The sequence below is a fragment of the Paramacrobiotus metropolitanus genome, unplaced genomic scaffold (assembly GCF_019649055.1).
Source record: "Paramacrobiotus metropolitanus isolate TYO unplaced genomic scaffold, Prichtersi_v1.0 Parri_scaffold0000001, whole genome shotgun sequence".
NCBI classification, from domain to species: domain Eukaryota; kingdom Metazoa; phylum Tardigrada; class Eutardigrada; order Parachela; family Macrobiotidae; genus Paramacrobiotus; species Paramacrobiotus metropolitanus.
In genome coordinates, this window is record NW_026570221.1 from 1,278,999 (window position 1) to 1,306,070 (window position 27,072).

General features: G+C 47.0%; 3 protein-coding genes across 3 annotated transcripts; 1 reads left to right on the top strand and 2 right to left on the bottom strand.

Annotated features, from left to right (window-relative positions):
* The first annotated feature begins 4,122 nt into the window (after positions 1–4,122).
* LOC129598391 (uncharacterized) lies at positions 4,123–9,024 on the top strand. The gene is made up of 14 exons (XM_055496313.1): positions 4,123–4,429; positions 4,503–4,612; positions 4,725–4,909; positions 4,989–5,116; positions 5,275–5,372; positions 5,466–5,576; positions 5,711–5,846; positions 6,062–6,208; positions 6,464–6,547; positions 6,611–6,852; positions 6,954–7,838; positions 7,922–8,142; positions 8,208–8,417; positions 8,489–9,024. The coding sequence occupies exons 1-14, from the start codon at positions 4,258–4,260 to the stop codon at positions 8,832–8,834; spliced, it is 3,075 nt and encodes a 1,024-aa protein (XP_055352288.1). The 5' UTR covers positions 4,123–4,257; the 3' UTR covers positions 8,835–9,024.
* A 294-nt stretch (positions 9,025–9,318) lies between these two features.
* LOC129591826 (uncharacterized) lies at positions 9,319–13,712 on the bottom strand. The gene is made up of 5 exons (XM_055487693.1): positions 13,287–13,712; positions 11,119–11,653; positions 10,638–10,731; positions 9,590–10,282; positions 9,319–9,498 (listed from the first exon to the last, which is right to left on the bottom strand). The coding sequence occupies exons 1-5, from the start codon at positions 13,710–13,712 to the stop codon at positions 9,375–9,377; spliced, it is 1,872 nt and encodes a 623-aa protein (XP_055343668.1). The 3' UTR covers positions 9,319–9,374.
* Positions 13,713–14,250: 538 nt separating this feature from the next.
* Positions 14,251–16,620, bottom strand: LOC129591905 (RUS family member 1-like). Its single transcript, XM_055487818.1, is given in 11 exon segments — positions 14,251–14,496; positions 14,577–14,641; positions 14,862–15,184; positions 15,319–15,469; positions 15,472–15,490; positions 15,598–15,700; positions 15,795–15,827; positions 15,890–15,935; positions 16,124–16,238; positions 16,323–16,400; positions 16,483–16,620. Coding segments are annotated over 11 exon segments (1,317 nt in total).
* Positions 16,621–27,072: the final 10,452 nt, after the last annotated feature.

Sequence of the window (27,072 nt, forward strand, 5' to 3'; positions counted from 1 at the left end):
GATAACATATGCATAATTTGGTTCGCTGTAAAATATTCAAGTTTTTTTCATTGCCTAAATGCTACGAAATAGCTTCGCTGTAAACTCTGGACAGTTACAATTGAAATAAATTTAACCTGGAGTCGCTCCTATCCATAAGCTTAAAAATATTGGTGCGTGTCAGGTAAAGTTGCTCTCTCTTTTTTGAATGCAGAATGTTAGTTTATTTAGTAGCATTGAACTGCTTGTCCTAATTTCATAGCTGTCGTCGCCTCTACGCATTCCCTTTATAAGCAAAATATATAAAATAACATATATATATATATATATATATATATATATATATATATATATATATATATATATATATATATATATATATCGATATATATCATAAACAAAATAAAATATATATTTTGCGTCTGTGCCTTTTACCTTTGTATCTTTGTATTAAAGAAACCAATTCTCTTTAGTGGTTTAAGAAAATACCTGGCAAGTTAAGTGAGTCCTGGAAACCAGTAAAATAAGTCCGCTAATAAATTAACGGGACACTGGGACATTTATCCTGCATTACGCATCTTTGTATTATAACTAAGCAGCCCAACAAATCAATTTAGAAAGATCTGCGTAAGTCTTTTTTGTAGACAAGAGATGGTTTTAAAGGTAAGTATCAATATTCATAAAGCGTGGAGTAGCGTAAGCAAGTATTGTATGACTCGCACTAGCAGCTTGGATGCGCAGCTAGTGGGAAAGTGCACTTTGCAAATGCATTTCTGCAATACCCGCCACCGACGCCCGCCTGATTGTTGACAACCGCCTTATCACACTCGCGAAGGCGGGTGCCCGCCATAAGCACCAGGCCGTACGTACCACGTAGTACTAGTACTCACGTCGAACGTTGAAGTCATGAACAATCATGGCATAAGAACCATTGTGGTGCACTTTGTTGCTGATGTACCAACAAAATGGCTTAATGTTTACAGTAGTGGTAGCATAGAAAGTAAAAGCCACACTTACACTTTTATTTTCTTTTTATTTTTTATTTCTTTTTATTTTTTTTCTTTTTATTTACACTTTTATTTTCTTTTTGCCACACCTACACTTTTATTTTCTATGGTGGTAGTATTAAGCACTCCAAATACCGTATCATTCTTACACCGATACGTATTACACTACTGTAATTACAGTGGAGCTGCTACTACGGACATGAGTACTTTCAGTATAGTATATAGAGTCAAAGCACTATTTAACGCACTCTCTACTGTGTAGTTGCCCAAATACCAACAGTGCCGCAATAATTTATTATTATCCTAGAAAATATTCGTGTTGAAATGTGCTCATACGATAAGCACATGTGCAGTTTTTGTATTGTCTGAGTTTAGACTACGATAGTACAACATTAAAGTATCACATGAGACTATTGAGTACCACTTTAGAAATTCAGATTGGCGGTACAAAACAATCGAAAATTTTTTGTACAAGTAAAAAATCTTTACTTTACGCAGTCTTAGCCGACATGGTATAGTGCAGCTGCTCTGTATGTGCTAGCAGAGTCCAGACGGATCGCGCAATAAATAATTTCCGAGTCTGGTTATATGCATACCTTTATACAGCACTGTCAGCCTTTCGTAAAAGCTGCCCTAGGGTAGATAATATAGTTTTCATATAAATCCTCTCATTTGATATTGTTCCATTAATCGTTAATAGTGTAAAAGGTCAACCTAGAAACATAGCGGGCAGTGGTCACGCCCAGCTATTTACGCACAATATTGTTCGTTGTATTAATTTTTTGATTTCCGTGATAATTATTAAGACTGCAGAATGTGTACAGTACTTACATTGTGGAATACGACTATACCAGTCAAATTATCAGTGAAATAGCATCCATTTCGTATGAACCCGGTTACTGAGACCTACTGACTTTGACATTAATCAATTAAAACTGAAATAAGGTATCATGATTTGCCATCGATTTTTGATTTTATCCATTTGCGCAAACCGTTTTAAGTTGTTAAGATTTGCGAGAGTCCTGCATCCGCGCATTACAGCCTGTATGGCTAATTCCGGTGGCAAAAGTAATCGTACGGCAGTTTGAATTTCCCGTGCTGTTATTGTCCGTTTTTTGTTATAATGCAAGATGCGTGACGCTTCTACGGCTATGCGCTGGAAAAAGTCATTGGCAAAACAGTTCATAATGTCCATGGCTTCGGAAGAGATCCCTGCCTCTGGGTGCCTCTACGGAAACTGAATTTACTTTCATACGATTGTAAATGTTTTGTTGGAAAAGTGCAGAACCAGCAATTCGATATTTTCGTACGAGACAACTGTTGTTCTTATACACTCGTTAAACCATACTGCATAAAATTGTCTTAAAAGGCACCTTACATACCTGTTTCAGCACCTTATAAATGTAGACCGAGTAAGACTCCTTCCTGCAAAATTAACAGATCTGAAATTTTGAATTTCGTAAATCTCGGACGTGCTAAATAAAGTACGACGGTCCAGCACTGCATGGAGTGCATGCATGCGTCTTGGTTGTTGGCTAACATAACGTATTAACGGTTATAAAGGATTCACTGTTTAAGTACGAGTACCTTTTCCTTCTCCTTCTTAGAACATGCGGGGATCCAACAGACTTCCCAACCTTCGGAAGTTTCCTCCGCTTTCTTGGTCTTGGCATTTTCAGTGGCATTGGCACTTATGCAGCGCAGTTTCAGCATATTCGTCAATAATCCATAAAGACTTGGAGATGTAGCAATATGCTTTACAAACACCGACAACAGCTGCACGGTCGCCTTTACTTCGATTCGTATCGCACCGGCATGTTTGCACGCTACAGATTCTATTTCGAATACATAGCACGAGTACCTACGTAGTCTTGCCGGTGCAGTTTATCAGCTACTGTGTAACAACAATAATATTTTATTGCGGAGCTTACAACGCGTAATCGATGCCTACGTACAAATACGCTTTAATCTGGGAATCACACTTGCCACAAAAACAGCCTACCAAAAAGCTGACACTTCGCAGACTAAAATTATTGAAAGAATGATACTAGTATTATTGACACGGCGATTTTCGAGTTACTGCACCAAACAACGACCGTACAAATATCATAAATCCGTAACCCCCATTACCCGCCTTAAGGTAACTTAACTCCAAACTGCACTCCACTGTGTGATATTCTGGAACGTAAGAATGTGCAACACAGTGAAAGGGATCCAACCGTGCTTGCTGCTGAAAACTCACCGGTAGAGACGCCGAAGGAAAATACATAAATTCTTAGGGATGATGGAATAAATAAAATACTTTCCCGAAAACTGCAAAAGTGTTTAAAGAGGTTTTTTTATTGCATCTCTGAATTCTGATGCATGTATTAAGAACTGCTGGTTAACCTGCAGAAAGATGCACAATTCTGTAGGTCAACCTGCACGTATTTATAGTAGAACCACGCAATGAAAGTTTGATTTAAGTGATCGTAAAATTTTTTATACGTAGTTCCAGCGTTTAGCAGTATGCATCGTTTACTTATTAAATATACAATAAAAATACATTTGTAGAAGGGTTGACCGCAGTTGAGTTGTAAACAAAATATACAAGCTTTTATGGCCGTCATTAAAACCATGTAAACGGACAACTATGCATCTGGGAAGACACTGGACAAGTCAATGGAACTTTACGTCATTTCCGGTTTCATCGACCGTCTGCATACGTACGGTTAAGTTTCTCATATTAGTTGAAAGGCCAACAGCGCTAGGTTGCACTATCAGCTGCCATAGCAAGCAGATAATATGGTTTTTGTGTGGTCTGCGCTGCGGAATGCAAAGCCGCTTGTTCAATCCTACCAAACGTCTGCAATTCCGTAGTTTCCGTTCCCACAGCCAGCGAAAATTACTTGCCCAGCTTTAACACTGCTGATAAAAAACTTGCGCAATAAGCGTTTGTGCCGTTGTTGCGGTACGTAATACAGGAAATTTGACGTGCGGCAAAAAGAATAACAACCAATTTTCGTCATATCTTTTGCATTGGAAGCTGTCTTCTACGCTGTAGACCTTCAACGACTTTTGTTGCCAGAAACGTGCAACCGAGAAGTGTATAAAAGCAGCATCCAGCGAGCCATGGCTAATCTGCAATACAGTTTCATTGGAAGGTAATTTGCCGTGACCTTTCTGGAACTTTCCCTTGAGCTGTATCTTGAATCCTTGATTCAGTTAGCTTGTCCGGTTAATAGTACAGTTCCATATTTAGAGAAAGGTCATTGTTCTTCAGTCCCTGACCATGGCACGGTGTGCGACAGTGGTACCGGCAGTTTGGTTGATCCTGGTCGCATCCAGTACATGGCACGTAGCAGAAAGCAACTTTCGGTTCCAAGGTAGTGATTCTACGGTATCCGATGGTGCAAAAGGATCGCGGGTGGTTCGCGCCGTAATGCAAAAGCTGGAGAGTGTTTGTAAGGTTTCACATCTTAATGTGTCTTTCTTGGGAATGCATGTTCCGCATTCACCGAAATCCATGTTTCGTAGGCATCTTCAAACGAGACAAACAAATGCTACGCACGATTGCCGTGGCAGCGTCCGATGACGGTGTGAAAGCTGGTACTTTCCGGCCAGGTTATTATGGAGGTATTTGGCAGGTAAGCCATAACAAGCTGTTTACAGAGTAGGTGCCTTTGAGCTAATCAATTAAAGCATCCTTGGATGTCACTAGTTGTTTCTGGTCTGTATTAAACACCAGTTTCGTCGCAGGTTGACGAGGCTTTGTTTTTGCGGACAAAAGATTATTCATTGAGTTATTTATGGAGTCGTTTCAACAGTGCCTTTAACATTGACTGGCAAACTGTACAATGGCAAGATTTAACCAAACCCTTGTATTCGGCTCTTGCGGCACGCCTGGTACTGGCGTCCGTTGCATACGAAAATGATAATAACATGTAAGCGATTCAATCAGAAAGTTGTGTACATAGAGTGTAGGTACCGCTAAAACAAAAAGTGACGATCTTCTCTCTGTAGAGAAAACGGTTTGCCCTGGGATCTACCCAACCAAGCATCTATTTGGATCAGCAGTTTCAATTTGCACCACGATGTCAACGCTTACCAAAATTATCATACCGCCGCCCAGAAACTGCGTGATACTTCCGGTACCGCACCTTTAAAATATCCACTTTGTATTGACGAGTGAATGTTGATGAATAAAGTATGGCTTTTAAAAGTTGCCGTGGCGTTCGTCTTCATTGGTTGTCTTTATTACTTGTCAACACATCCTCAACAGTAACGCCAATTATTGTACAATTTTTAGGTTGTAAATCCGTGGGTGCCGACATCGCCTTTATTATGGATGGATCTGCAAGTGTTGGCACTAGTGATTTTCAGCACAGCCTAAATTTCGTAACTGAGGTAAGTCTGGGGAATCTCAGAACCTACACTATTAAACGGATTGACTCCTTAAATTTAGGTACAATGAATTGTGTACCTGAGGTGGTTAATTAGGTTATCAGCCGGCTGAACATCGGACCGACGAGTAATCAAGTGTCGATGATCCAGTATTCTTCAACAGCCGTTGTCGAGCTCTATTTCAACACATTTGCAGCAAAGGACCAGGTTAGCTTAACTACAAAAATGTTAGGACGTTGCAACCGATTTTGCACAACCATTTATGCACAACTAATGTCAACTATGGACGCTTTTACAACGATGCGTGCAAGGGTAAAAGCAAATAATAGCCCCTCTTGCAGGTGCTACAAAAAATTGCATCCGGTATAGCATATCAAGGCGGTGGAACTGCCACAGAACAAGCGCTATGGCTGCTGGATCAGAACGTTTTTGCGCCATCTAACGGTGCTAGAGGGCAAAGTGCCATACCACAGTTCGGTAAGGGATACCATGTGTACAAGTACTATACATAATTTTAAATAATTGTTCTTTTTGTAAAAACTGTCGTATTTGATATCGGACGCACTATAAATTTAAGTATAATTGTTTCCAAGTAGTAATTTGAATTCGAATACTTCTTACTTCTTAAAATATATTATTGCGTTTTTGTCTAGCTTGACTATCGTAATTCTCTTCTTTATTAACGCACACAGCTGTTTTGTTCACGGATGGCCACGCCAACGATCCAATGGCCGCACAAGTCCAGGCAGCCCAGATTCACGCCAAGAATATAACCTTATTATCAGTCGGTATTGGAGGCATTAACGAGCTGGAGCTGAACGCTTACGCGTCTCAACTAAGTATAGAAATTGTGTTTGTCTTTAAATATTATAAATGGCATATCCGGGGCGTAACAGATGATTGTAGTGATTGTAGTGATGATTGTAGCATAAGCGCCAATAGTGTAAAATAACCGAACAGTCAAAAAGCACTTACTCAGTAGGTGTACAGTTCAATATTATTCTACTGCAATGGGAGCCGTGGTACCGAAAACGTTAATTATTTTGTCTATGGCTGTGGGTTGCTCTACGAATAAATACGAAAATGCTTTCTAGAATGCAAAAACACTTACCATCTCCAGGGTTTCTCAGATATGGCACAAATGTTTGCTTTCGAACTGGAACAACGTAGCTGCACAGGTACCGTAATCAGCTTTATTTTTTTGTATTTCTAGCAAATTTAGTCCTATGACCTTTACACAGACCACGGTAATGTTGTCCCCCTACCCGAAGACCCAGAAACCGGCCAGTTACCACCACCAGTCATGATCGTTCTGCAACCAAATCAGGAACAGTACATTTGTTTCCTGGTCCATGTATCACTGGGTGCAACGCTTATTATAAATGGAACTTCCGGTACTCTGACCATGTACTTCTCGTTCTCAGTGTCGCAACCCATCGAGGAAAACTACGACAAGAAAATTACAGTTACAGCTGGACATGTTGTAAGTGACTTGCTGCTAGGCTGCTGCTTAAAGCCAATTAGCATCGCTTTGAAGGTCACAAGTCCTTAGCAGAAAACTAATGCAACAAAAATTCTGCGTAGGAAACGCTTTATTTGACCCCGAGCATTATTAAAGCGTACGTCGGCGACATTGTCCAGGAAACACAGATCTGCATAACACTGGCAGCCGACAGCAGCAATCAAATCCCGACACCTTTCGTTTCCACCACGTTAGCACCAACGCCGGCAACGAATACCACGGTTTATGTACACATTGACCCGCCACCTCCCACTGAACCTTGGTGGATGACAACCGAACCAACCACTGAAGTTACCGAACAAACAACCACATCGCTGCCAACGGATAACGGGGCTAGTGGCACCGTGACAGTGGTGGAGGGATCAGTCGGATGTGGCGCAGCAGAGAGTAATATGCAGGATAATGACAAGCTGCTAATCACTTCGCCCCACTTTGACACTTTAACCAACCAACCAGCGGGATACCGGCAAGGTTTAAGTTGCGTCTGGCGAATCAATACTCCCGCCTGGACGACGCTGGAAATCACGGTCACCTACTTCCGCCTTCAGGAGAACCACAACGTGGAACCCGGAAGAACGTGCAATAGTCAGGATAGAGTTATAATCGCTGACACGGCTGGAGTGGTTTCTGGCGGATACTTATGCGGAAGTAGACTCACCGGCTTCGTGATTCCCGTAACCCGAACACTGAACCAGACTACCATTAGTTTTACCAGCATCAGCAATGCCAGCAGGGAGTTTGGGTTCAGTTTGACAGTGAGAGCCATCGGGCGGCATCGGCTGGACTGCAGCGCCAGCGAAATCAATGTTGAGATGCGAAAACTGTATCTGCCTGCCCAGACCCCGGTTGGGAATTATCGTCTATTAAATGACACCTGTAGAGCCTCGGAAACCGGCACCGCTCTGCTGATGCGCACCAGTTATGGCCAGTGTGGCACAATACGTTCTGTAGGCGCAAACAATTATGTTTTATTGTTTTAAATTACCCAAAGCATGAAGCCTTTTATTACATTAATTTTGGTTGCACATAGATTGATGATGAGAATGTTTATTTCGTCAATCAAGCCAGCGCTGCCGGCGGTCGGTTTTGCACCGGACCGATATGCGTGAACGCACCAGCGGTCGACATTCCTTTTCGCTGCAAGCTGGAACGCATGGTCAAGCCAGTGAGTGGCTCCGTTTCCTCCCATCATCCACGAAATGTCATTTCGAATCGCCCTTTCCTGGAAGGTATCATCGATGTTGGCGCTAGGTAAGTATTGTTCGACTGAAGTCATTACTTGCTTCTGATGCTTATTCTGCTTTTTATCTGGACAGCCTCGAGCTTGGCTACGATCTGAATTTCGATCAGCCATCGCAGTCAGCATTTCTGGATTTCGATTTTCAAAGCCAGAAAGTTTATTTTGAAGTCTCGGTCAAACGGCGCTTCGGCAGCAGCGTAGCGTTTATCGTGCAAGCTGATCAGTGCTGGACCACGCCCACATCGAACAAAAACGATCCTATACGATTCGATATTCTTCTTGACGGGTATTGGAAAAAGCATTAAAACTGTTGAATTTTCTGCAATACCTTGCTAAATTTTCTCTTATGGTCTGTAGGTGCCCGGTGGACACCCCCGGCTTTGACCTCCAGTTTAGGCGGCACTACACGGAGTCACGTCATAAAGATATTTTCAGTGTAAATGCCCTGCACTTCAACGAAACCAGTGACCTTTTGCATTTCCACTGCATTGTGCGAGTGTGCAGTGTTGGTGTGGATGAAGGGCTGTGTGATACAAGCTGTCAACGGCCTATCTCTGTCCCAGCCCCTCCAGAAGAGCCTGGACCTGAGATCCGTACCCGTACTTCACCTGTGGTGCTGAAAAAAGAAGCGGCCATGCAACGTACTGCGCAGCTGGGTTCTATCCAGTTCAGGCGGATGCAGCATAGAAACCAATCTCACTGAACCTCAATTAACTTCCGCTTGTTATCGCTCTATATCTAGGTAATGATCATTGCACATCGTATATTTGCTTTATTTCGTTTCCTTATATATTATCTATAATTATCTGCTTCTATGTCTAAAAACCACCGAGTAACTGGGGAAAAATTATCACTTTACTTTTTTCTCAGGGCCGGTACGTTATTTGTTAGCCAAGCAAGTGCCGGAGGTATGATGCTCCGTGTCTTTTGCATCATTAAAATTATATTCAAATATTAGATTAGTTTTCGTTCCAAAAGGTCAAAAGCTGCCATTTTTTCACAGTTGGCATCGAAAATGCACTCAGTGCAGTGCATAATACAGAAGACTGCACCCGTAATCCATACAAAGTAATTATTTTGAAGTAGGTACCGAGTATCGTACGTAATAAAATAATTCAAAACGAATCTACGTATGAACGATGGTACTGTGGTATAATTACAAAAAATGAGATTACGGCAAAATAATAAGACATGATGTTGACGCCGGTCGCGGGAGTGAACAAAAATATGGCAATATTCCCGTTCAATCGACGTAGCACCTATCCAGAGTAGTCATCGCCAGTTTTGTCAAGACATTTACATTCAGCTGACGAAGGTCCGTGTTATTCCAGTGATGAGCACTGCCATCAGGGAGAAAGCCGCTGCATCTGTAGTTTAAACAAACTGTAAGAATCACGAAGGAACGTATACATTTCGCTATTCGTAAGCATAGACTGATACGAAATCTAATGTACGTACATATTAAGGAGGTCACGAATTCCTAACCAACCCGCTGGATAATCCAGATGCTCCACCCAGCGTTTATGGATAGCTCTGATCTTGGCGACAACTTGCTGACCAATCGGTGGACAGTTATTATTGGCTGCAATAAAAAACCGCCGAGGCATCTGATCCACCGCATCCGTGCAGCGATGGCGCAGGTGCGGAATATTAACGCTCAATTTGATTCGCTCTTTTGATCGTAAAAAGCATCTTTCGTGTTCAGGAAAATCCCGGGCGAAATTTCCCGAGTTCAAGACATTTTGCACACTGTAGTTCATTACCAGTAACTGGTCGCAAACAGCGGCTATCTGCGACAGATATTCGCAGGTATACCCTTCCCTACGATCATAGCGTGCAATCTCACAGGAACTGGAGCAGTCTTTAACGATGATTGTAGACAGTTGCATCGCTTTGGCTTTCGACACTTTAGCGGCGATCGGGGCCCCTGTTTCGAAGTCCAAGTCCGCGGCGCGTCCGTTAAGAAGCACCAGTGTTCGCGTGTGTGGGGTGACAATTTGGTCCATCAATATGATTAGCTTGTAGGTGTAATTTAGGCATGCGTGTGACCTTTGATCATGTGGTTCGTCGGTCAGGTGAGAGCAAATATCCACGATTATATCCACATAAGCGGCAGTTTCCGTCAACAACACATGCCACAACGCGCAAACCCTATTGTAAAACCACAATTGGGATGTTTTCACGACTTTTAACAACAACAACAATATTGCAATAAATTTTGGTGTATAACGTGTAGGTACTATTCAAATGATTATTTTCATTCTGTGTTCTATTCAAATAATTCAAGTCCTGTGCCTGAAACCAAAATGTTAGAAACACAAATTTTTGCAGAAAGTTTTTTTGCTTAACAGATTGCCATTAACAGATAAGCATCTTTTCCGACAATATATTTTTCCCTATTTTTAAAGGATATTGCAGCAGTGTTTTTGCTAAGAAAAACTTCAAAGAGTGCGAACAGTTTAACAATTTAACATTGGATAAGTATGTTTTTTGTGATAATCCTCACCTTCTCGTTCTTGCTTGATTATGTACATCCAGGTTCAAAAGAACGTTAGTCATAATGGAATGTGGAAGGTCACTCATTCTCGTGTCCCCAGTTTCTGGAAAATAACCGGTGATATCGATGGTCAAGTACAGAGTACACCACAGCAAGCGTTTTAGCTCATCTTAATTTCGACTACAGAGTGCACAGGTACTTTGCTTAAATAATTTTTAAACATTTTAGAACATATATAATTAGAGACCGTGCGCAAGATGACCGGTACGAACCAATTTCGTCGAGATCATGTACTGACAAGTGACATGTACATGTACAGGTACATGTCGAGGTCTGTAGTCTGTATCGGTGCGTTTACAGTCAGTTTTCTCCTTGGCCAAAAGTTTGTTTTCTTTACCCTTTCCTTTTACGGTAGCAAGGCCAAAAACAGCCATTCAATACGTTATTAACAGCATAACAATTTCCTAATTGCTAGTATTTTCAACGATACCTCCATTACATTCGGAGGTATTTCTCCAAGGAAGGATCGACATTGGACCGTCGCGGTTCGCCGCTTGCTGCTCCTTCCACATTAGTTCGCATGCTCGCTTCAAAGAATTGTCACTCCAGCATAAGGCCCGAAGCGCGTCTCCGTGTATTTCCGCACAAATAAACGCAACAGTGCGCTTATCATCATCCACTCGCACAAAGAATCGACAACCGAGATTGAGCACCACCCGGCTTCGATTACCAACAGCTTCTATGCAACTCGCCGAGTCCAGGTAAAGTTTCATGGCTACCAGATTTGCTATTTCAGGAGCGCGTTCAAAACGAATGACATATTTCCGGTACAGTAATCCTTCGTTCCTCCCGAAAAAACATTGCTTGTCGTGCGATGGCAGTTCGGTGACCAACTGCGAACGGTGGACAACACGACGATTTTCAAAATCTTCATTATTCTCGTTAACACCGTTGTCACCCTGGCGGTTATTCAGCTTGACGACGCAGCACACGGTGAAAAGATCCGGTGGAGTTATTGTGCCGGGCTGAAATACAAACGGTCCATCGGGTGTATTTCGCAGCGCTACGTAGACCGAAGCACCATGCTTGAACCACGGCTCGCGAACATAAAGATGCGGCCAAATATGGCGGAATGGATCCAGCCGGCGGCAACGGATAGGCAGTCGAAATCAATAAAAAATAGATCGCCATAAACGTTCTGAACATATCCAAGCCACCACTCATGGTCCCTCTTGACCAATACGGTGTTCCCGTAGTTCATTTCACGAGCACCGGAATGAAAGTGTCGAAAATATAGCGGCGTCGCGTCGGCCATTCTGTTTTACTGCCAGTCTAAAGAACCTAAAAGTAAAGAAGTTTAACCCGACGAAAACTCATACCTAATTATTGCCGAATAAATTTATTGGCAGTAGCCAATCAATTAAACAGAATGCAAGCGCTGGTACACTACTTGACAGTTACAATTTAAACAGAGTATTACAGAGTACTTGCATTTAGCAACAAGTTATCAACTAACACGTATTCATAAATGGATTTTGTGGTGTATGATGTTATGATTTACTACGTAGACTATGTATGTGCATCAAAAGACAAAAGAAATTTTAATGAAATGACTAGAACTGGAAGTGAAATGCGGGCCGAAATATTACAGATCTATCCATATAAAAAATGTCTAAAATAATTCGCCCTAGAAACATCGCCTGCCTGGATGCACATACAGCAGCTAAATAAACATCATTATTTGCAGTGACCTTACCTGATACAGTTTGTGACCTTAGGTTTTCGCCGTAAGCATTACTCATCGTCGGTCGATCAGAACAGTGTGCAAAATTAAGCGGAAAACTGAAGTAATTGTAGGCACATAGGCTGTTCCGGGTTCCAACTGAAATAATTATGTGCACTGAGCATTGAGCACAGCGCATCAAAATTCCTTTAGGTAATTCGAAAAGTGATCAACTTCGGCAGAAAGCAATTACTGTACCTGTTGAAAGAGAACGAGGCCGCAGTCGTTGTATTGTGCTCATAGGTTTGTCTATTCAGTGAACCTGACCAGCTGCATGGGACAGTTGACTGAGGTATGACAAGATGGATTGAATGGGCCTAGGCCGAATCGCAGTCCTGGATAGCATTTTCGCACTTACTGGCTAGTAGACTACTGTAACGTTTCAGGGCTACCTTATGTACGGAGCATAACTTCCGCTATTTCTTATTATAATATGAAGTTTTAACAAGTTTTTAGCTCTGGAAGCTCTTTTTCCCGTGTTTATTCATTCTTTAGTACGGTATCTGCACATACAACTATCGCGTGCTTGTTAGAATATTATATAGCCGTAAGAGAAGTGTGTGTACCGATGACCTTGGACGTTATATTGTATGGTATTATAATAAATCGCAAATTATGAAGTTGGTCTCAAAACATATTATAATAAATACGAGCTACCACAGTAACCAAACCAAAAAACTGGTACTTTGTTTTCGTAGTTTTAATCCGCGAACTTCTTTTATTTGTTTCTCACCGTGTCCTTTTTCTGATTTTACACTTTCATTATGAAAAACCAAAGACACCCAGCTTGTCACATTTTGCAGTTTCATCGTTTTTATGCTGCTACAACAGGTTCCGCCGCTAAACGGTGCAGCAACCGGATCCGCCAACGGTACCCCGGGCGCTTGGAGGTCATCCATGCCGACCGCCATGGCCGGCACATCCATCGGTTTGGCCGCATCACCGGCCGCCTCGTCAGCCTCGCCGGCCCTCTGCCAGCTCATACTAGACATGGAACACCCGAAGGGGTCACCGCGTTGGCATGCTTGTTTGGCGTACTGCGAGAACTGCGGCTCCGGGCAGCACTGCCAATCCAGCGCCTCACAGCGTATAAAAGGATGGCGCGGATACGGGCAACCGTCCCCGCTCGGTGGGGCGGGCGCGGGCCTCGATGGACAGGCGGCAATGTGGGCGGGGATGGTGGTGGCGAGGAGCAGTGGAAGGCGGGAGGCGGGCGGGGCGGGGCTTGAGGAGTAGGCGGTAATCTGTTGGGGAATTACGGCCGCTAGGAGGAGGGACAATGCGGACAGGTGTTGGGGCATGGTTGCGATAGGCGTAGTACAGAGTGGAGGATTATTACAGAATACCACTGTATCCGGTCTAATGTCTGAGCTATTACAGGAAAAAACCTACTTAGCCTACAGGCTAAAATTCACTGATGTTCTCTGCGATCGAATGACAGAAAATGTGCTTACTAAAACTCTTTTGCACTATTTCCTTGGTTAAAAATATTGTGACTTTCTCAACTTTTTATTTCGTTGCCAGGTATAGAACATTATTGATAAGTACTAGTAATATCCAGTAATAGTAGTACGCTGTACGAATATACGAATTTACAGTAATAAAAAAATGTCAATACGTACTTCAGTTATATGTATGTTTAGCAAGGCATAAAGTAAGTACTGTGCCTTTACAATTTTTTTATAATAATTATCCATATTCCAGTATAAAGCTATTTTTAATTTTTTATTACAGTAATATTAACAATTACCATAAGTTAACCAATAATAATCAGCTAGAAGTAATCATAGAACTCATTTACAGGTACTTCTGTATGTACAATAAACGTTCTTGATTATATTAACTGCGTTTTTCCTTCTTTGTTTCGGGACATTCTAAAGCGTAGTCATTGTCGGCATCGAGATTCTGCCATGTGATCCGCCAGTCACGGGCCGCCAAATAGTTTCGAGTGAAATCAAAGCCTTCCTGATTCGCCAACATTTCAAAGCGGTCATATAAATCGTCGGCTTCCGCTCGAACTTGGTGCAGTGTCAGATAGACAAACTCATTTACTGCTTTCGCTGTAATGTAAAACATATTCAGCATCTAAAAAAATTTAAATCTTTAAGGAATAAAAATATTGTACCAGAAGATTGCGTAGATAATCTGTATGCAAACAGCTCTACTTCGAATGCAGCACGAATGACATCAATATCCGCGGATTCGGGTGTTAACAGCACCGTAACATGACCTGAAAAAATAAGTGGAATTTTTATGTGCTAATTTTGTATGCTTCCAATGGGGATAGAATTAACCGCATGGATACTGACCATATTTTTGCAAACTGAAGAAAAATGCGATAATGATACCATATGTTTATAACACAGCTGCATTACTGAAGGCGTTCACAGACGTACGGTTACAATCTACGTAATATAATTAAGGCGAAATTGGCATACTACCCGTAGTACTTTTGGCTGGATCGACCAACAGACAGAACGCTTGAGCCGCATAAATATCCCTCATTTTGAGGAAATCGTCGCTGTCGAAGCTCTGATGAGGCAGGCGATGACCGATGGAATATTTCCACTTCCGTTGTAAAGGAATAACTACCGGCTCCTGGCGGTTGACTTCGCGAACCGATGGCACGAAGAGCCCAGCAGAATTCAAGAATCCCAAAACGGCTAGATGCAATCGGGACTGATTAAACTGCTCCAAATTCAGCGCTTTCATCCCGCAATAATTGGCGATTACGTGAATAATAACCACCAAGGAAAATACCATCCAGCTTAAACTAAAATATTGAAGAGATAAAGTGGTTTTCTGCGGTTTTGCAAAACTTTTCAAAAATCTGGTGCGTATATGTATGCAGATTTTGATTTTACGGACGATGCCAATTAGCTAATTAAAGCGAATATAGCAACTTACAAATGGGAATGTGAAATCAAAGGCATGATCATTAACGCCACAATCATGCCGGTAAGATTCACCAGCGTCTCCTGGCTGGCTTCCTTCGCTGCAACATCCCCGAGATTATTTCGTCGAGCCTGATGCAAGGTGATCGCTGGCCGTGTTCCATACCGGCAATACCCACTACTGACTGCAAAACACTGACCGCAAATCAACGAATGCTGACATTTTGATTTCGCATTTTTCAGCGGGTTTAAACCCGCTGAAACATTTGAAAAAAGCCAAATTCTCACGCACTCGTAAAAGAGCGGAAAGGCACAAAGCAAACGGAAAATATATCGTCTGCGCTGAGATCACATCCAGGAACATTGCTAAATCGTTGAGAACATCCGCTCGTAGCCTGTTTTGAACAGTTTACTGTAGAGACTGACCATAAGTCACACTATGCTTTCTATAACGCTATCGACTCATAGACACCGGGTTTTATTGCTTACCGCCATAGCTTCATATCACAGTCTAGATCCGGGCTGTAATTCGTAAACAAATAGCAGTGACCTTTAATTCAGCACAAAACTTTCCGTTTTTGTACCCTTGAAACCACGCAAAAGCGATCTTTCCAGTCATGCTCACTCCATCTAAATTAGGAGAAACACAATACTATTTAGTTAATAGTTTCTGTAATTACCGCAAACATAGTCATAAGGTGTAAGCGTTTAACGCACGTGTAAACGCTTCACAACACTTCTCTGGATCATGTGTACGTCTCATTAGAAGAAAGTCCAAAGCATAATACTTATTTTTATGCGACATTAATTTTTAATACCTTTCAGAATGCATGTCATTGTAGCCGCTAGGACACTTGACGTTTCTTCTCCGACACCAAGTCCGGCAAGAATAGACTGTGTAGCAATCGTCCCATTGACGTAGCTACAAAATCCCTGCATCATGCATGGCTGTTAGATTTACCGTAAAGGTATGCTTTGGTAGAAGTTTTATTCTTAACGTTACTACACGAACTTAACTTGTACTGTGTCGCAGATCTGATACGCTAGATAGTCCTTGCTGACACTATCCGGATATCCTTCCGGAAAGAACACTTCCTGCAACAACAATTTGTATGTATTATGATTTTTTAATAGCATTAGGGTGAGGAGAATTTGATATGATATTCGTGTGACTGACATAGAAAAAATTCCCGAATCCAAATGCTGCACGGTTCCGGTTAGGTTCCACTTTAACCACGGTGCGCTTGTCCAGTGAATAAAATGTCTTATTCGCTAGCGGCGAACCACAGGTCTCGACTGCCACAATTTTAGCCATTTTTTAGTAAAAAAACCTTTTAAATCAGCGTAAAAGATTTGGGAAAAGATTACATGGAGATATTTGAGTAAACCAGTAGTAATAACATTGGCTAGAATGGTTTTCGCTAATAATGACGTACAATTGTGTGTTTTGCATTCAGCAAACATTATTGTTTACGCGTCCTGCTGCATGCGACGTAAGTGTTCCGTGTAGAAGTTCATAGTGCAGTTTCTCCGCATTCATTCAGCAAAAAAATAATCGACTTTGTGTTGCGGTGCCACGAGAACAGCCTCGCACAGCAAAGACGCCGATGGAACGAGTCATGGCAGTGGAAAACAGTTTAAATTAGCCAGAAATTCTAATACGACTTTTAGCGCTTGAAATTAACGTTAGTTTGAGGACAACCAAGAGAGTGCTTCGTGGAAAAAAAACTAAATGTCAACGGCTGGACCACACCTGCTAAACGCCTAGGGTAGGTAGGGAAGGAGAATCGTTTTTTTCGCCAAAACAAAGCGCTCATTGGGAAAAGTGATAATGACCACTGGAAACTGTTGCTACCGAGTGTCGCGCGCTTATATTAAGGACGATAGTGAAAACCTAAACGCCCAACACGTTGTAAATCGTATTTTGTGGTGCATGTTCAGGGAGTGTTTCCCAGTGCAGCACGGTGACCTCGCGAAGGAGGTCGTCCTACACTTCGGCCCACCTTTACAGCGGTGCCCTGGGTCAGGAGGGGCTTCAACTTAATGGCGTGAAGTGCACCCAGAAGGGCCATTGGATGGCCAAGTTCACACATTATGCCGCCATCCAAAGACATTATTTTGGTGTCCTTGGATGGCGGCATAAACGTGAATTTAAAACGAATTTTGTGTGGGAAAGACGAAACCACGATAGCTGGACTGCAGCGCATTTTCAAAGTGGCCTACTCTAGTTTTAAAATTCCTGTAATTTGATACAAGCTTGAATTTTGGAAACTTTAATTGTAAATGGTGTTGAATAGATTCAGATCACATAAAAGTTAAATAAAGATAAATTTATTGATAAATTTAGTTCATGGGAATTTTTTAAATGAACACCGCCAACTTGGCGTGAACGGGGTGTACTTACGGGTGTTTGAAAAATTTGGCTGGATATGTACTGCTTCTATAGTAAAGATCTGCAGTGAATTAGTGAACACCTAAGCAAGCATCAGATGCAAGCGGTTTATGACATAATGCTGTAGCGGGAGTTTATTAATTTGTCGCATTTTACAACATATCTGAGAACAATTCGTAAGCGTAACATGATTTCATGTCTACTAGTAGAGGATGTTCGCCGGGGTTCAAAGGGTCGAGGCAGCCTCGGTACTCGAGGTAAAGTCCCGGTGTACCCTCCGCTGTGCTGGCAGATCGTGGTTACGCGATGTGCTGGGTGTTCTGTCCGGTCAGAAATCCCAAATCCCCCTCTGGGTACCTATTGGGTAACACCTGAAGGGTGGGTTCCGGACTTTGAAGGTTGAAGTCCGAGGGTCCGAGGGTCGATTAGCCTCGGCTGATTGGTAGTTGACGATCTGATGGTCGCTTCCTCCCGGCAAAACCCTTATTAACGGTGTGGGTCGCCTATTGGGCAACTCTACCGAGGGTCTCACCGGTAAGATGAAGTTGCTACCCGGGGCGACCTCCGTGTCCGGGGTAGCCTCGGTGGTGAGGTAGTCAGCATCTGGTAAGGCTGGTCCTAAGGCATCCTGCCCGGGCAAAACCCTTTTTTTAAAGTCTCCCGTCACCTGTTGGGTAATATGGAGAGGGTTAATGCCTCTGGACAGGGTCCGAGCAGGTATCCGAGGGTCAGTTAGCCTCGGTGTCTGGGGTCAATCGGCCTCTGGACAGGGTCCGAACCTCGGTAACGAGACTGGCCCAACATGCTCTGGTGGGAGTCCGCTTGATGCTGGAGATGTCCACCGGGTAACTAGCAAGAATCATGCAAAAGAGGCTCCTCAGCGGCTGTATAAGACCTAATTGGGTCTAAGCCGCGAGACAGACACTCTAAGTGTTAAAGACGGAGTCCATGCTGGTCCGTTCCTCGGCTGATCCCGTGCTTCCACTTAGGCGGAAACACCCGGGATGCCGGAATGATGCTGGGACTAAGGGCCTATTGGGCCTCAAAGGGCATCTTTGCCGAGTTAGAGTCCGTGATTAGCCATGGTCTTCGGTGGGTGAGGTAGAGATCGTGGTTCTACGCGATCTGCGAAGGCTTGCATCCTCCGAGGGTCCTTCTGCCGGAGGAACAGGCCGGTGGAGCGAAGCGGATCGCGCCGCGCAGCACCGTCCCGTAACTTTTTGGCGGCCTATTGGGTACCTTACCTGGAACCTATTGGGTTCAAGGGGAAGTTATCGAGGGTTCATGTGCCATATTCGACTTCGCTTCAAACCGTCCATTTCCGGAGGGTGAAGTCCATATTTTGGTGGTCCTGGCCAGAGCGGTCAGGTTCCAAGTCGGCCAAACCTCCTCTGGCCAGGGCCTGAAGGTTGATCAGGCCTAGCTGAGCACTTGCCCCGGAACCTATTGGGTTCGCAAGGTAGTTGTTAAGCCTTTCATGGGGTGGGGTCCGGTCAGGTCCGCTTCTTTGGACTCTGTCTTTCGATCCGAGGTATTTCCGTTCCCGCGATGTAGGTACCGTTGCTTCCCGCATCGGAGGAACGGAACTTAGAATTTGATCCACGGGTGGAGGCCTATTGGGCCTCGTACCCCGGAGCCTTTAGGGTCCGGTGAGGTATCGAGCAATCTCCGTATCCCTTATTGAGGGTCCGGTGAGGTAGCTGATCCTGGTTAATAGGCGCGGTCTGCGTTGGTAGCTTGTCGTGGTTCGAACTGCGGGATGGTCGGCCGACGATCTGCGGCTCCTCCGATTGGGTTCCATCTGGGGTATACGTCTCTATTGGAGACGTCGCCATGTCCGTGTGACCGGTTTTGCGGTTAGCCTAACCCTATTGGGGTCCAGCTACCGGTCTCTCTTATTCCAAGTCCACGTTGACCGGGGCTCTACCACCCAAGTGGGAGCCTTCCGAGTCATCATCCTTATCCCGTCGTCCTGGGTGGTTTGAGGATGTAGCCTCCTGGGTACAGGCTGACTGCAATTCCGAGGCTTCCTGTCCGGGCTTTTCGGCTTTAGTTCGGCGGGCTTTGCGTCGTCGGCGGTTCCTGCCCGAGGATGACGAACCAGGCCACATATTATACCTGTAGGATGACTTACCCTCGGGCATCGGTGGAGATGTGAACCCGGGTGGCAAGTGGCGATGGGTCCGGCACCATTCCGAGAGGGTCGACGCCTCGTCGACATCCTTTTCGTCGTCTGGGTGGTACTGGTACTCCTTGTGCCATCGCTCTGCTGTCAGCAGGAAGTCACGCAGCCATAATCCCACCACTGTGTCTCTCACTGGCGTACTCAGCTGGGCCACCGCCGTCCGTAGTCGGGGCGGGATGTTGTTGTTCCGGTACGCACAGTACAGAGTGTAATGGCTGTGATGGTGGCCAAGTCGGGCCGCGAAAATCAGTCGCAAAGCCGTCTGGAAAGCCATCGGAGCATCTCCCCGGGCTTCGGTTTCAATGTTGCCAAGGTATTCAGGCAAACCCTGGGCCGCTCTGGCTGCAGTGATCACCATGGCTGTTTGTGCCTCGGTGAGTACGAACTGCGCCACCCATTCCGTATGGTCCGTGACCTCTCGTTCCGAGGCATACAACGGGAGCTGACTCAGCTGAGACCAGTCAAGATGGTCGAATGGCAGTCCCAAGGTTGCTGGGTCGGTCGCGCTAGGCAAACCGTTCGTCCGGTAGTACGGGAATCCGATGCCATAGGCCAACCGATCATTCATCTCAAAGTCCTCCGACAATTGCCGATGTTCAAACATCTGTTGGTATCCGGAGCGGTCGAGGAAGGTTCGAAGGTCGTTGACCAGGTGCCAGACTTGGTTGCGTCGGTCTTCCCGGTACTGCATGGTTCCCATGATATAATTCGTCCGTTCCGTCAGGTGTGGGATTTCCACCGCAATGCCCTGTCGGCGTGCATGGTCGTACCGAGGGTCATGCTGGCCTGGTACTACCGGGTCCGGGTCGGGTAATGGACGTTATCCGGGGCTGGTAGGTCGGACTCGTCAGTGTCGACGTGATAGTCCCACATTTCTTCCTGGGGACCCACGGCTAGGTGTTTAGCCGAGCCAGGTTCCAGCTGGTCCGACTCATTGAGCCTCCGCTTGACTGGGGTATCTTCCATTTCGATCTCCGGGGATGCCGAGCGTTCTAAGTCTCGGTCCCACTGTTGGATGTTGTCAACCATCCGCTGGAGAAATGGAGGAAGCGAAGAGACTGTCGCTGGCTGCCATACTCGTAGGCTGCCATAGCGACTGGCCCAACACAGCTGCCATAGCGACAGCCCGCTTCTTCTGATAGTCATCGCCCATCTGCTGCACAATCTCCTTCATCCGTTCGGTGAGGTTATGGTACTCACGGATGGTCTCGTTGGAGTCGTTGTCAGGCAAATTGTCGCGGCGACTCTTGAGGGCGTTATAGTAGTTACGCTCCGCGCTCGCAGCCCGATTGATACAATCATCCCTTTCGGTCATGGTCAGGTCCTTTATGGAGTCCATGGCCGGGTCATTATGGTACTGACGATGAGTCTGGTTACTATCCGCGGGCCCTAATTGGGGCTGCACAGACGGTTGTACCTGACGCTCAACCGTTACTTCGGCTGCTATGTCCGGCACCGAGGTTGACATCGATGCTGTGCTGCCCGGCTCTTTTGCCGCTATCTCCAGTTTTGCCGGAGACGAAGTGTCCCTTCGTTCTTGGGAGGGTTGCCGAGGGGTCCGTTTCGGGGAAAACCTCGGTGTTGGAGGCTGGATAGGGGTCATACTGGGTAACCGGTTCGGTTGAGACAGAGCCCTAGTTGGGGACACCTGTTTCACCGGGGACCTACTGCGTCCATCAGTTGACCGAGGCTCAGTCGAGAGCCTTGATGTTGACCGAAGGTCGTTTAACAGGGCTTGTTGCCCTTGTCGCTCCTCGTCACTATCCTCCGCGCCATAGACGTTGGGGTTGTCGTCATTACCTCCCGAATTGTCGGGTTCGGTTTCGCGGATAAGGTCGGTTTTGACCTGGCCTTCCTCCAGGGGTGGTTCACGGATGTATACAGCCGGGTTGATCCTCGGGTTCCGTAACAACTGGACATAGTCTAAAACCACCCTCGGTAACCTCTGTTGGCGAAGTACCTGCATGCTGCTCCGGAGAGCCATGAGTCTCCGTATAATGGTGTCACGGTCGGCCGCAAAGTCCAGGATCTTCTGAGTTATGCGGTTCCGATCCCTTGACGACATCTTGTGTTCCAGCTGTCCTCCGGTAAGTTCACCCTCTTGGATGACTCGGTAAAATTCAGCCTGTTTGATCTGGTCTACCAGTTGATTGTGGTAAACCAAGGCTTCTCGTTCCGTGGCGGTTAAGTCCGGTTGGATGACCCGCAATACTAACTAAGGCTGGGGGGCCGTCTTGTGGCTCTCTCCCGGCGTCGGTCGTACCTTCTGACGGGACTTCAGTGGGTTTGAAGTCGTTTCCCGCATCATGATCTCCCGGACCTGTTCGAGGGTCCGGACCTGTCTCGGTGGTGATGAGAACAGCTTCCGTTTCGGGCCTTGATCCTCATTCCGATCCTTTGATCGAGGCTTCCTCGCGAATTTAGGCGAATCTGGGCCTCCGGGCTGATGGATAGCCCTACCATCCGGGGTTCTCTCCGGGTCATCTGACTGTTCAGTCGGACGTCGGATGACAAGCACCTGTTCCGTTCGTTTTGGCCCGGCCGAACCGCCTATTGGGGGTACCGGCAATGTTGTTGGCCTCGGTGCCTTACTTGTACTCGGTCGCTCCGGGGTTAAGTCTCGTGTCCGAGTATAAGCTTCCCGTTCCGCTGTGGAGGGCTCGAGGTTCTGTTCTTCGCCTTCTAAGGGTGGGACATCCATGGGCTCACCGGGCGGCGTAGCTGGTTTGGCAGATGGCTTAGTCTGTTGGGCTTTTCGCTCTGCAGCCTCACGTCGCTTGTTACGGTAGTAACCCTCGGTGATCCGCTTTATATCTTGCAGCGCCTGAATTAGGGTCTCCTCGGTGTCCGAAGATCTCGCTGCCGATAGAGTAAGTATGGTGGCAATGATTTTTCGGCTTGTGTCCAAGGTATTGGTGTCAACATCGAGCCTTGCCGCCCTAGGGTCCCAGGCGTTCATGGCATGCAGTTGGGCATGCATCTCATGACTGGCATCCTCGGCTCGCTGAAGTGCGCGCCGAATGGTTTCTTCCATTCCGGGTACTGCCAGTGGCCAATTTCCTGACGGTGGGGTAGCCGTTGAGGGTGGCTTGATGGTCGGTCTCCGGGTCGATTGGACAGATGTACCCTGCTCTGGGGGTTCGATCTGCCTGATCCGAGACTGATCCCTGGAGGCTCGATCTGCCTCTCGCTGTTCTTTAGCCTGCTTTTCTTCCTCATAGTCCCGGATGAAGCCCGATAGCCAAAGCACGCATGATTGCAGCTGAGCCTGGTTGTACTGATGCTTCGGAGTTTCCGGGTGTAGGAGTATTCGGGTTGCCCGGGTGTGATTCTCCACTTCGGTGATGTCACCATCCAATTTGAAGAATTCCGCGCTGTGACGGTCGCAGAAGCCTCGGCGAGTCCGCATCTCAGTCAAGATATTATTTGCCCGAGTCATGGCTTCAACTATGTAGGGTTGAGCGTCGGGCGGCAGGACTCCCGGGTCCGATATATTTTTTATCGTCCGCACTACTGAGCGTGGTGAAAGACGCTGAGACGGTGCAACCTGTTGGGTCGCTACCGGCCGTTCCGGTTGCTGCGGTGGATTCGCAGAGGCTTGGGTCGGCGGGTTGGCCGGAGGCTGAGGTGGAACCGTTTTGCGGTTCTCTTCCTCATGCTTCCTTTTTGCCAATGCCACTTCCAGGTCAGCTCTTAAGCTCTCAAGGTCCATTGTGGCCATCTTATGCTGGTCTTGGATCCGCTCCTTCAGCTTCTTCTGAGCCGGGGTCCGATCCTCTAATTGGTTAGCCTGGACGGTTAAGTCCCGGACATAGCCTTCGTTGAGGGCTATGTCGTCACGGATGATTTGGATTTCCTGCTCCGTCGGGGCTGGTTCAGGTTGGATTGGCCCTGGTGGGTTGGCCTGTGAAGGTCCGAGGGTCGGAGGTTGAGGTGACCCTGGTGGGTTGGCCTGTCGGGATCCGGGGGTCCGAGGTTAAGCCACCTTGCGGCTTCTTTCCTCTAACTTCCTCCGGAGCCTCTCAGCATGTCCTCGAGCCATATCACGCTGTTCGGTGATGGTCCGTCGGGTAACTTCGTCACCCGGCTGCAGTGTGGAGATCCGTTGAGTCAGAAGGTCCGCTGTTAGCTCAGTTTCGGCTAAGTCCCTCCTCAATTCTTCGGTAGTTATAGTAATACCGAAGTCCATTTCCGGTGGGTCATCGAACATCTCGATGTCCGGTGAGGGTATCGGTGACGGAGGTTCCGACATCGGTGATGCACTTCGATGCGAGCCAGGGCCGGGGGTCACTGTTGGTTCCCCTTCTCGGCTGTGGCTTCGGCTCGGGCTGTATTCCGAGCATTCGTCCGAGTCCAGGTCACCTTCTTCGGCGATGCGTCTCCCGAGGTATCCGAGTAGCGCATCTAATTCTCGAACGTCGGCCGGTGCTGTTGGCATTCCGGCATCAGTGAGCCTGGCGACATGGCGGAGGTTACTCTCCAGGTTACACCGGTCGTTGAACCACTTTGACTGTTCTGGATCGCCGTGGTTGGGCTTTCCTTGCCATCGATCTGACCGTTCCAAGGTGGTCTTGAGCGTGTGGCCCTTTTCTAAGGTCTTTCTGATCTCTTGCCACTTCCAAAGTCTGGCTTCGGCTTCGTCGGGCCGGTTTGATGGATCGTCAGAGACGACTATGCCGTAGTTGTCGGCGCGTCGCTCGATGGAAGACAAGAGTCTCGGGAGCTCGCGGGTTTCCCAGGGTCCTATTGGGATCCCTTCCCAGACAAGACCTGCGATGTCGGCTGTCTCCCGGTTAACTTCGGTAATTAGGTCAGAAACTCGTCGGGCAGCCTCTTGTCCATTGAGGCTATAGGCCTGCTCACGGCGTCTTATCAACATCGTTATGATGTTGTCGCTGAGCCTCCTCACTCGGTTGACTCTTTCCCAGAGCTGCATCTTATCTCTGGCTCGGTCATACGCTTGGCGGGTTACGGGGTTCGGTTGTTGCCCTTCCGGTCCGGCCCCCTCAGTTAAATTGAAGGCCGCTATCTGTTGCTCTACGTATGCTACCGCGCCTTCTAAGAGCCATCTATCGCGGACTCCTGCTGGAATTCTGTCATGGCTGAAGCGTTCAATCTCTCCGAGCTTCAGTTGGATCTCGATGATGAGGGTCTCAGCTTCTGCCCATTGTTCGGATTCGATGGGGTATCGGTCTCGGCGCCGACGTAGTTCCATTAAGAGCTGCAGTCCTTGCTGCCGAGTCTTTCGGATGGCCACCAGCGCATCCGACTTGGCTACGTCGCGCGGGGTCGGTGATGCTGGGTTCTGATGGTCATCGACGAGCCTACGCAAGTTCCGGAACGCTTGCCGGGACTGCTGGATCTGCTGCGGGGTTGCCGGGACTGCTGGATCTGCTGCGGGGTTAAATTGTCGGTTTCGGTTGACCGACGAAGCATGTAGGAATCATGGATGATACGGTTGATGGCCAATTCCTGGTCCAAGTATCGAGGGTCGGTTGGCAAGGTTTCACGGTGCTCGCGGTTGAGACGTTCCGCCAAGTCGTCCGACTTCCTCAGGGTTGCGTAAACCTGTAGCCGGCTTGGGCTCGCATCCCCGTCATCCGGGGTTCTTGTTGTTCCAGCCGAAGCCCCCATAATTGTGGTTGCGACGGCTGATCCCCATTTTGTTTCTCGGCTCGTCGGTCCAGGCGTGTTGTCCACCCCTCTAGGGGGTGCCAGAGGGTGTTCGGTTCGGGCCTCCTCTACCTGGGCTTTCAAGATCCAGTAATGACCGTAAGGTAACTGCAGTTGTCCTCCGGTTAAAGGGGTCTGCGCCAAAAGTTTGCGGAGTACTTCGGCTCCGCATTTGTTGCACCAGAGCTTCGGTTTATCCGAGCAAGGTATACACTTCGGTCATCGAAGGGTTGAGGGGAGGGTTAGTTGATCCAGCCGAAGCCCCCGTAGTTGCGGTTGCTAAGGCTGGCCCTCTTTCCGAGGCTGGTATTTCGGAGGTTGACTGCCGGGCTTTAAGTATGGCCCGGGTATCCTGGATGTACTGTTCCAGCTCCTTCATTTCCGAGTTCAGTCGGGTCAACTCCTGCGCAAAGTTAGGGTCGCTCAACTTGAGAGCTTCTATCTTGCGCTGGACGATGGTCCATTCGCTTTCAGCTTCCATAAGACCCAATGTGAGTTCTTCCGAGGGTCGGATCTGCCTTCGCAATCCGGCCGAAGATGCGGCCGAGATCGGTTCAACCGTGATTGCGGCTGCCGAAGGTCTGGCTGTCGAGGGTCCGGCTGTTGAAGGTCCGGCTGTTGGTTGTGCCGGTGTTACTTCCGCTGATGATGTCGGAGGCTTTGGTCGTTTTAACATGTGGACCGAGAAGGCCTTCGTTCCGTCCTCGTAGTATCGAGTGAACGGGGATGCCGTCCGTTGACGTTCCGGCCAAGCCGTCGCTGATACCACCGGAGGCATATTTGTGCCATCCTGCCGTGGCGCCGCCGGTAATGTCGGCTGCTGCGAGGCTCCAATTAATCCAGTGACCAAAGGGTATCCCATCAGAGGGTTGACCGTGCCGCCTTGTGGCTGGTTCATACCCATCTGGTTACACCATTGTGTGAACATGGCGAACATTTGGTTCGGCATGGGGTTCATCCCGGCTTGAGTCATCAGCGGCCCTATTGGGGCCGGCTGGATGCTCGTCACCGTAATCGGAATGTATGGTACCGTCGGTGGTATAACTGGTCCGGGGATGAATGTTCCCGGTAGAAGTGGCGGGCGGATCTGACCTATTGGGTCGATCGGTACTGCCGGTGCATTCTGACCGGTGGCCGCGCTCACATTCACCAAAAGTCCAGTTTCGTCGAGCATAGTGCCCGGTGGCAAGGTCTGGAGGGGGATCGTCCGGGGTTGAGTGACCGTCCGTGACCCGACCGTTAAACCTGCCAAAGAATCTGCCGCTATGTTCGCATGCGGGTTTGTTACCTGTGGGATAGGGGTTTGGGTGGCCGAACGCGTTTCAACCCGTGAACCCGATCGGTTGTGCGGGTACGGCTGGGATCGTCGGTTGTCGCGTCGGCTACTGTTCGATCCGCTCGATGGAGGGTCTCGTTGTCGGTCAGACATCGTGATAGGAGGCTATTAGGATAAAGGAGATACGGCTCGTTAGCATTCTGATAAGGCCAGATAAGTTCAACTGAAGATTCCGTGCACA

What these genes read in the sequence shown, in the direction of transcription:
- LOC129598391 (XM_055496313.1), top strand. Translation starts at nt 4,258, where the DNA reads ATGGCACGGTGTGCGACAGTGGTACCGGCAGTTTGGTTGATCCTGGTC. An exon ending in AAGTGCCATACCACAGTTCG is followed by an intron (nt 5,847 to 6,061) that starts GTAAGGGATACC and finishes TAACGCACACAG; the next exon opens with CTGTTTTGTTCACGGATGGC. An exon ending in ATCATCGATGTTGGCGCTAG is followed by an intron (nt 8,143 to 8,207) that starts GTAAGTATTGTT and finishes TTATCTGGACAG; the next exon opens with CCTCGAGCTTGGCTACGATC.
- LOC129591826 (XM_055487693.1), bottom strand. Translation starts at nt 13,712, where the DNA reads ATGCCCCAACACCTGTCCGCATTGTCCCTCCTCCTAGCGGCCGTAATT. An exon ending in ATGACCTCCAAGCGCCCGGG is followed by an intron (nt 11,654 to 13,286) that starts GTACCGTTGGCG and finishes TTTGTATTTCAG; the next exon opens with CCCGGCACAATAACTCCACC. An exon ending in AATCAAGCAAGAACGAGAAG is followed by an intron (nt 10,283 to 10,637) that starts GTGAGGATTATC and finishes GTTTTACAATAG; the next exon opens with GGTTTGCGCGTTGTGGCATG.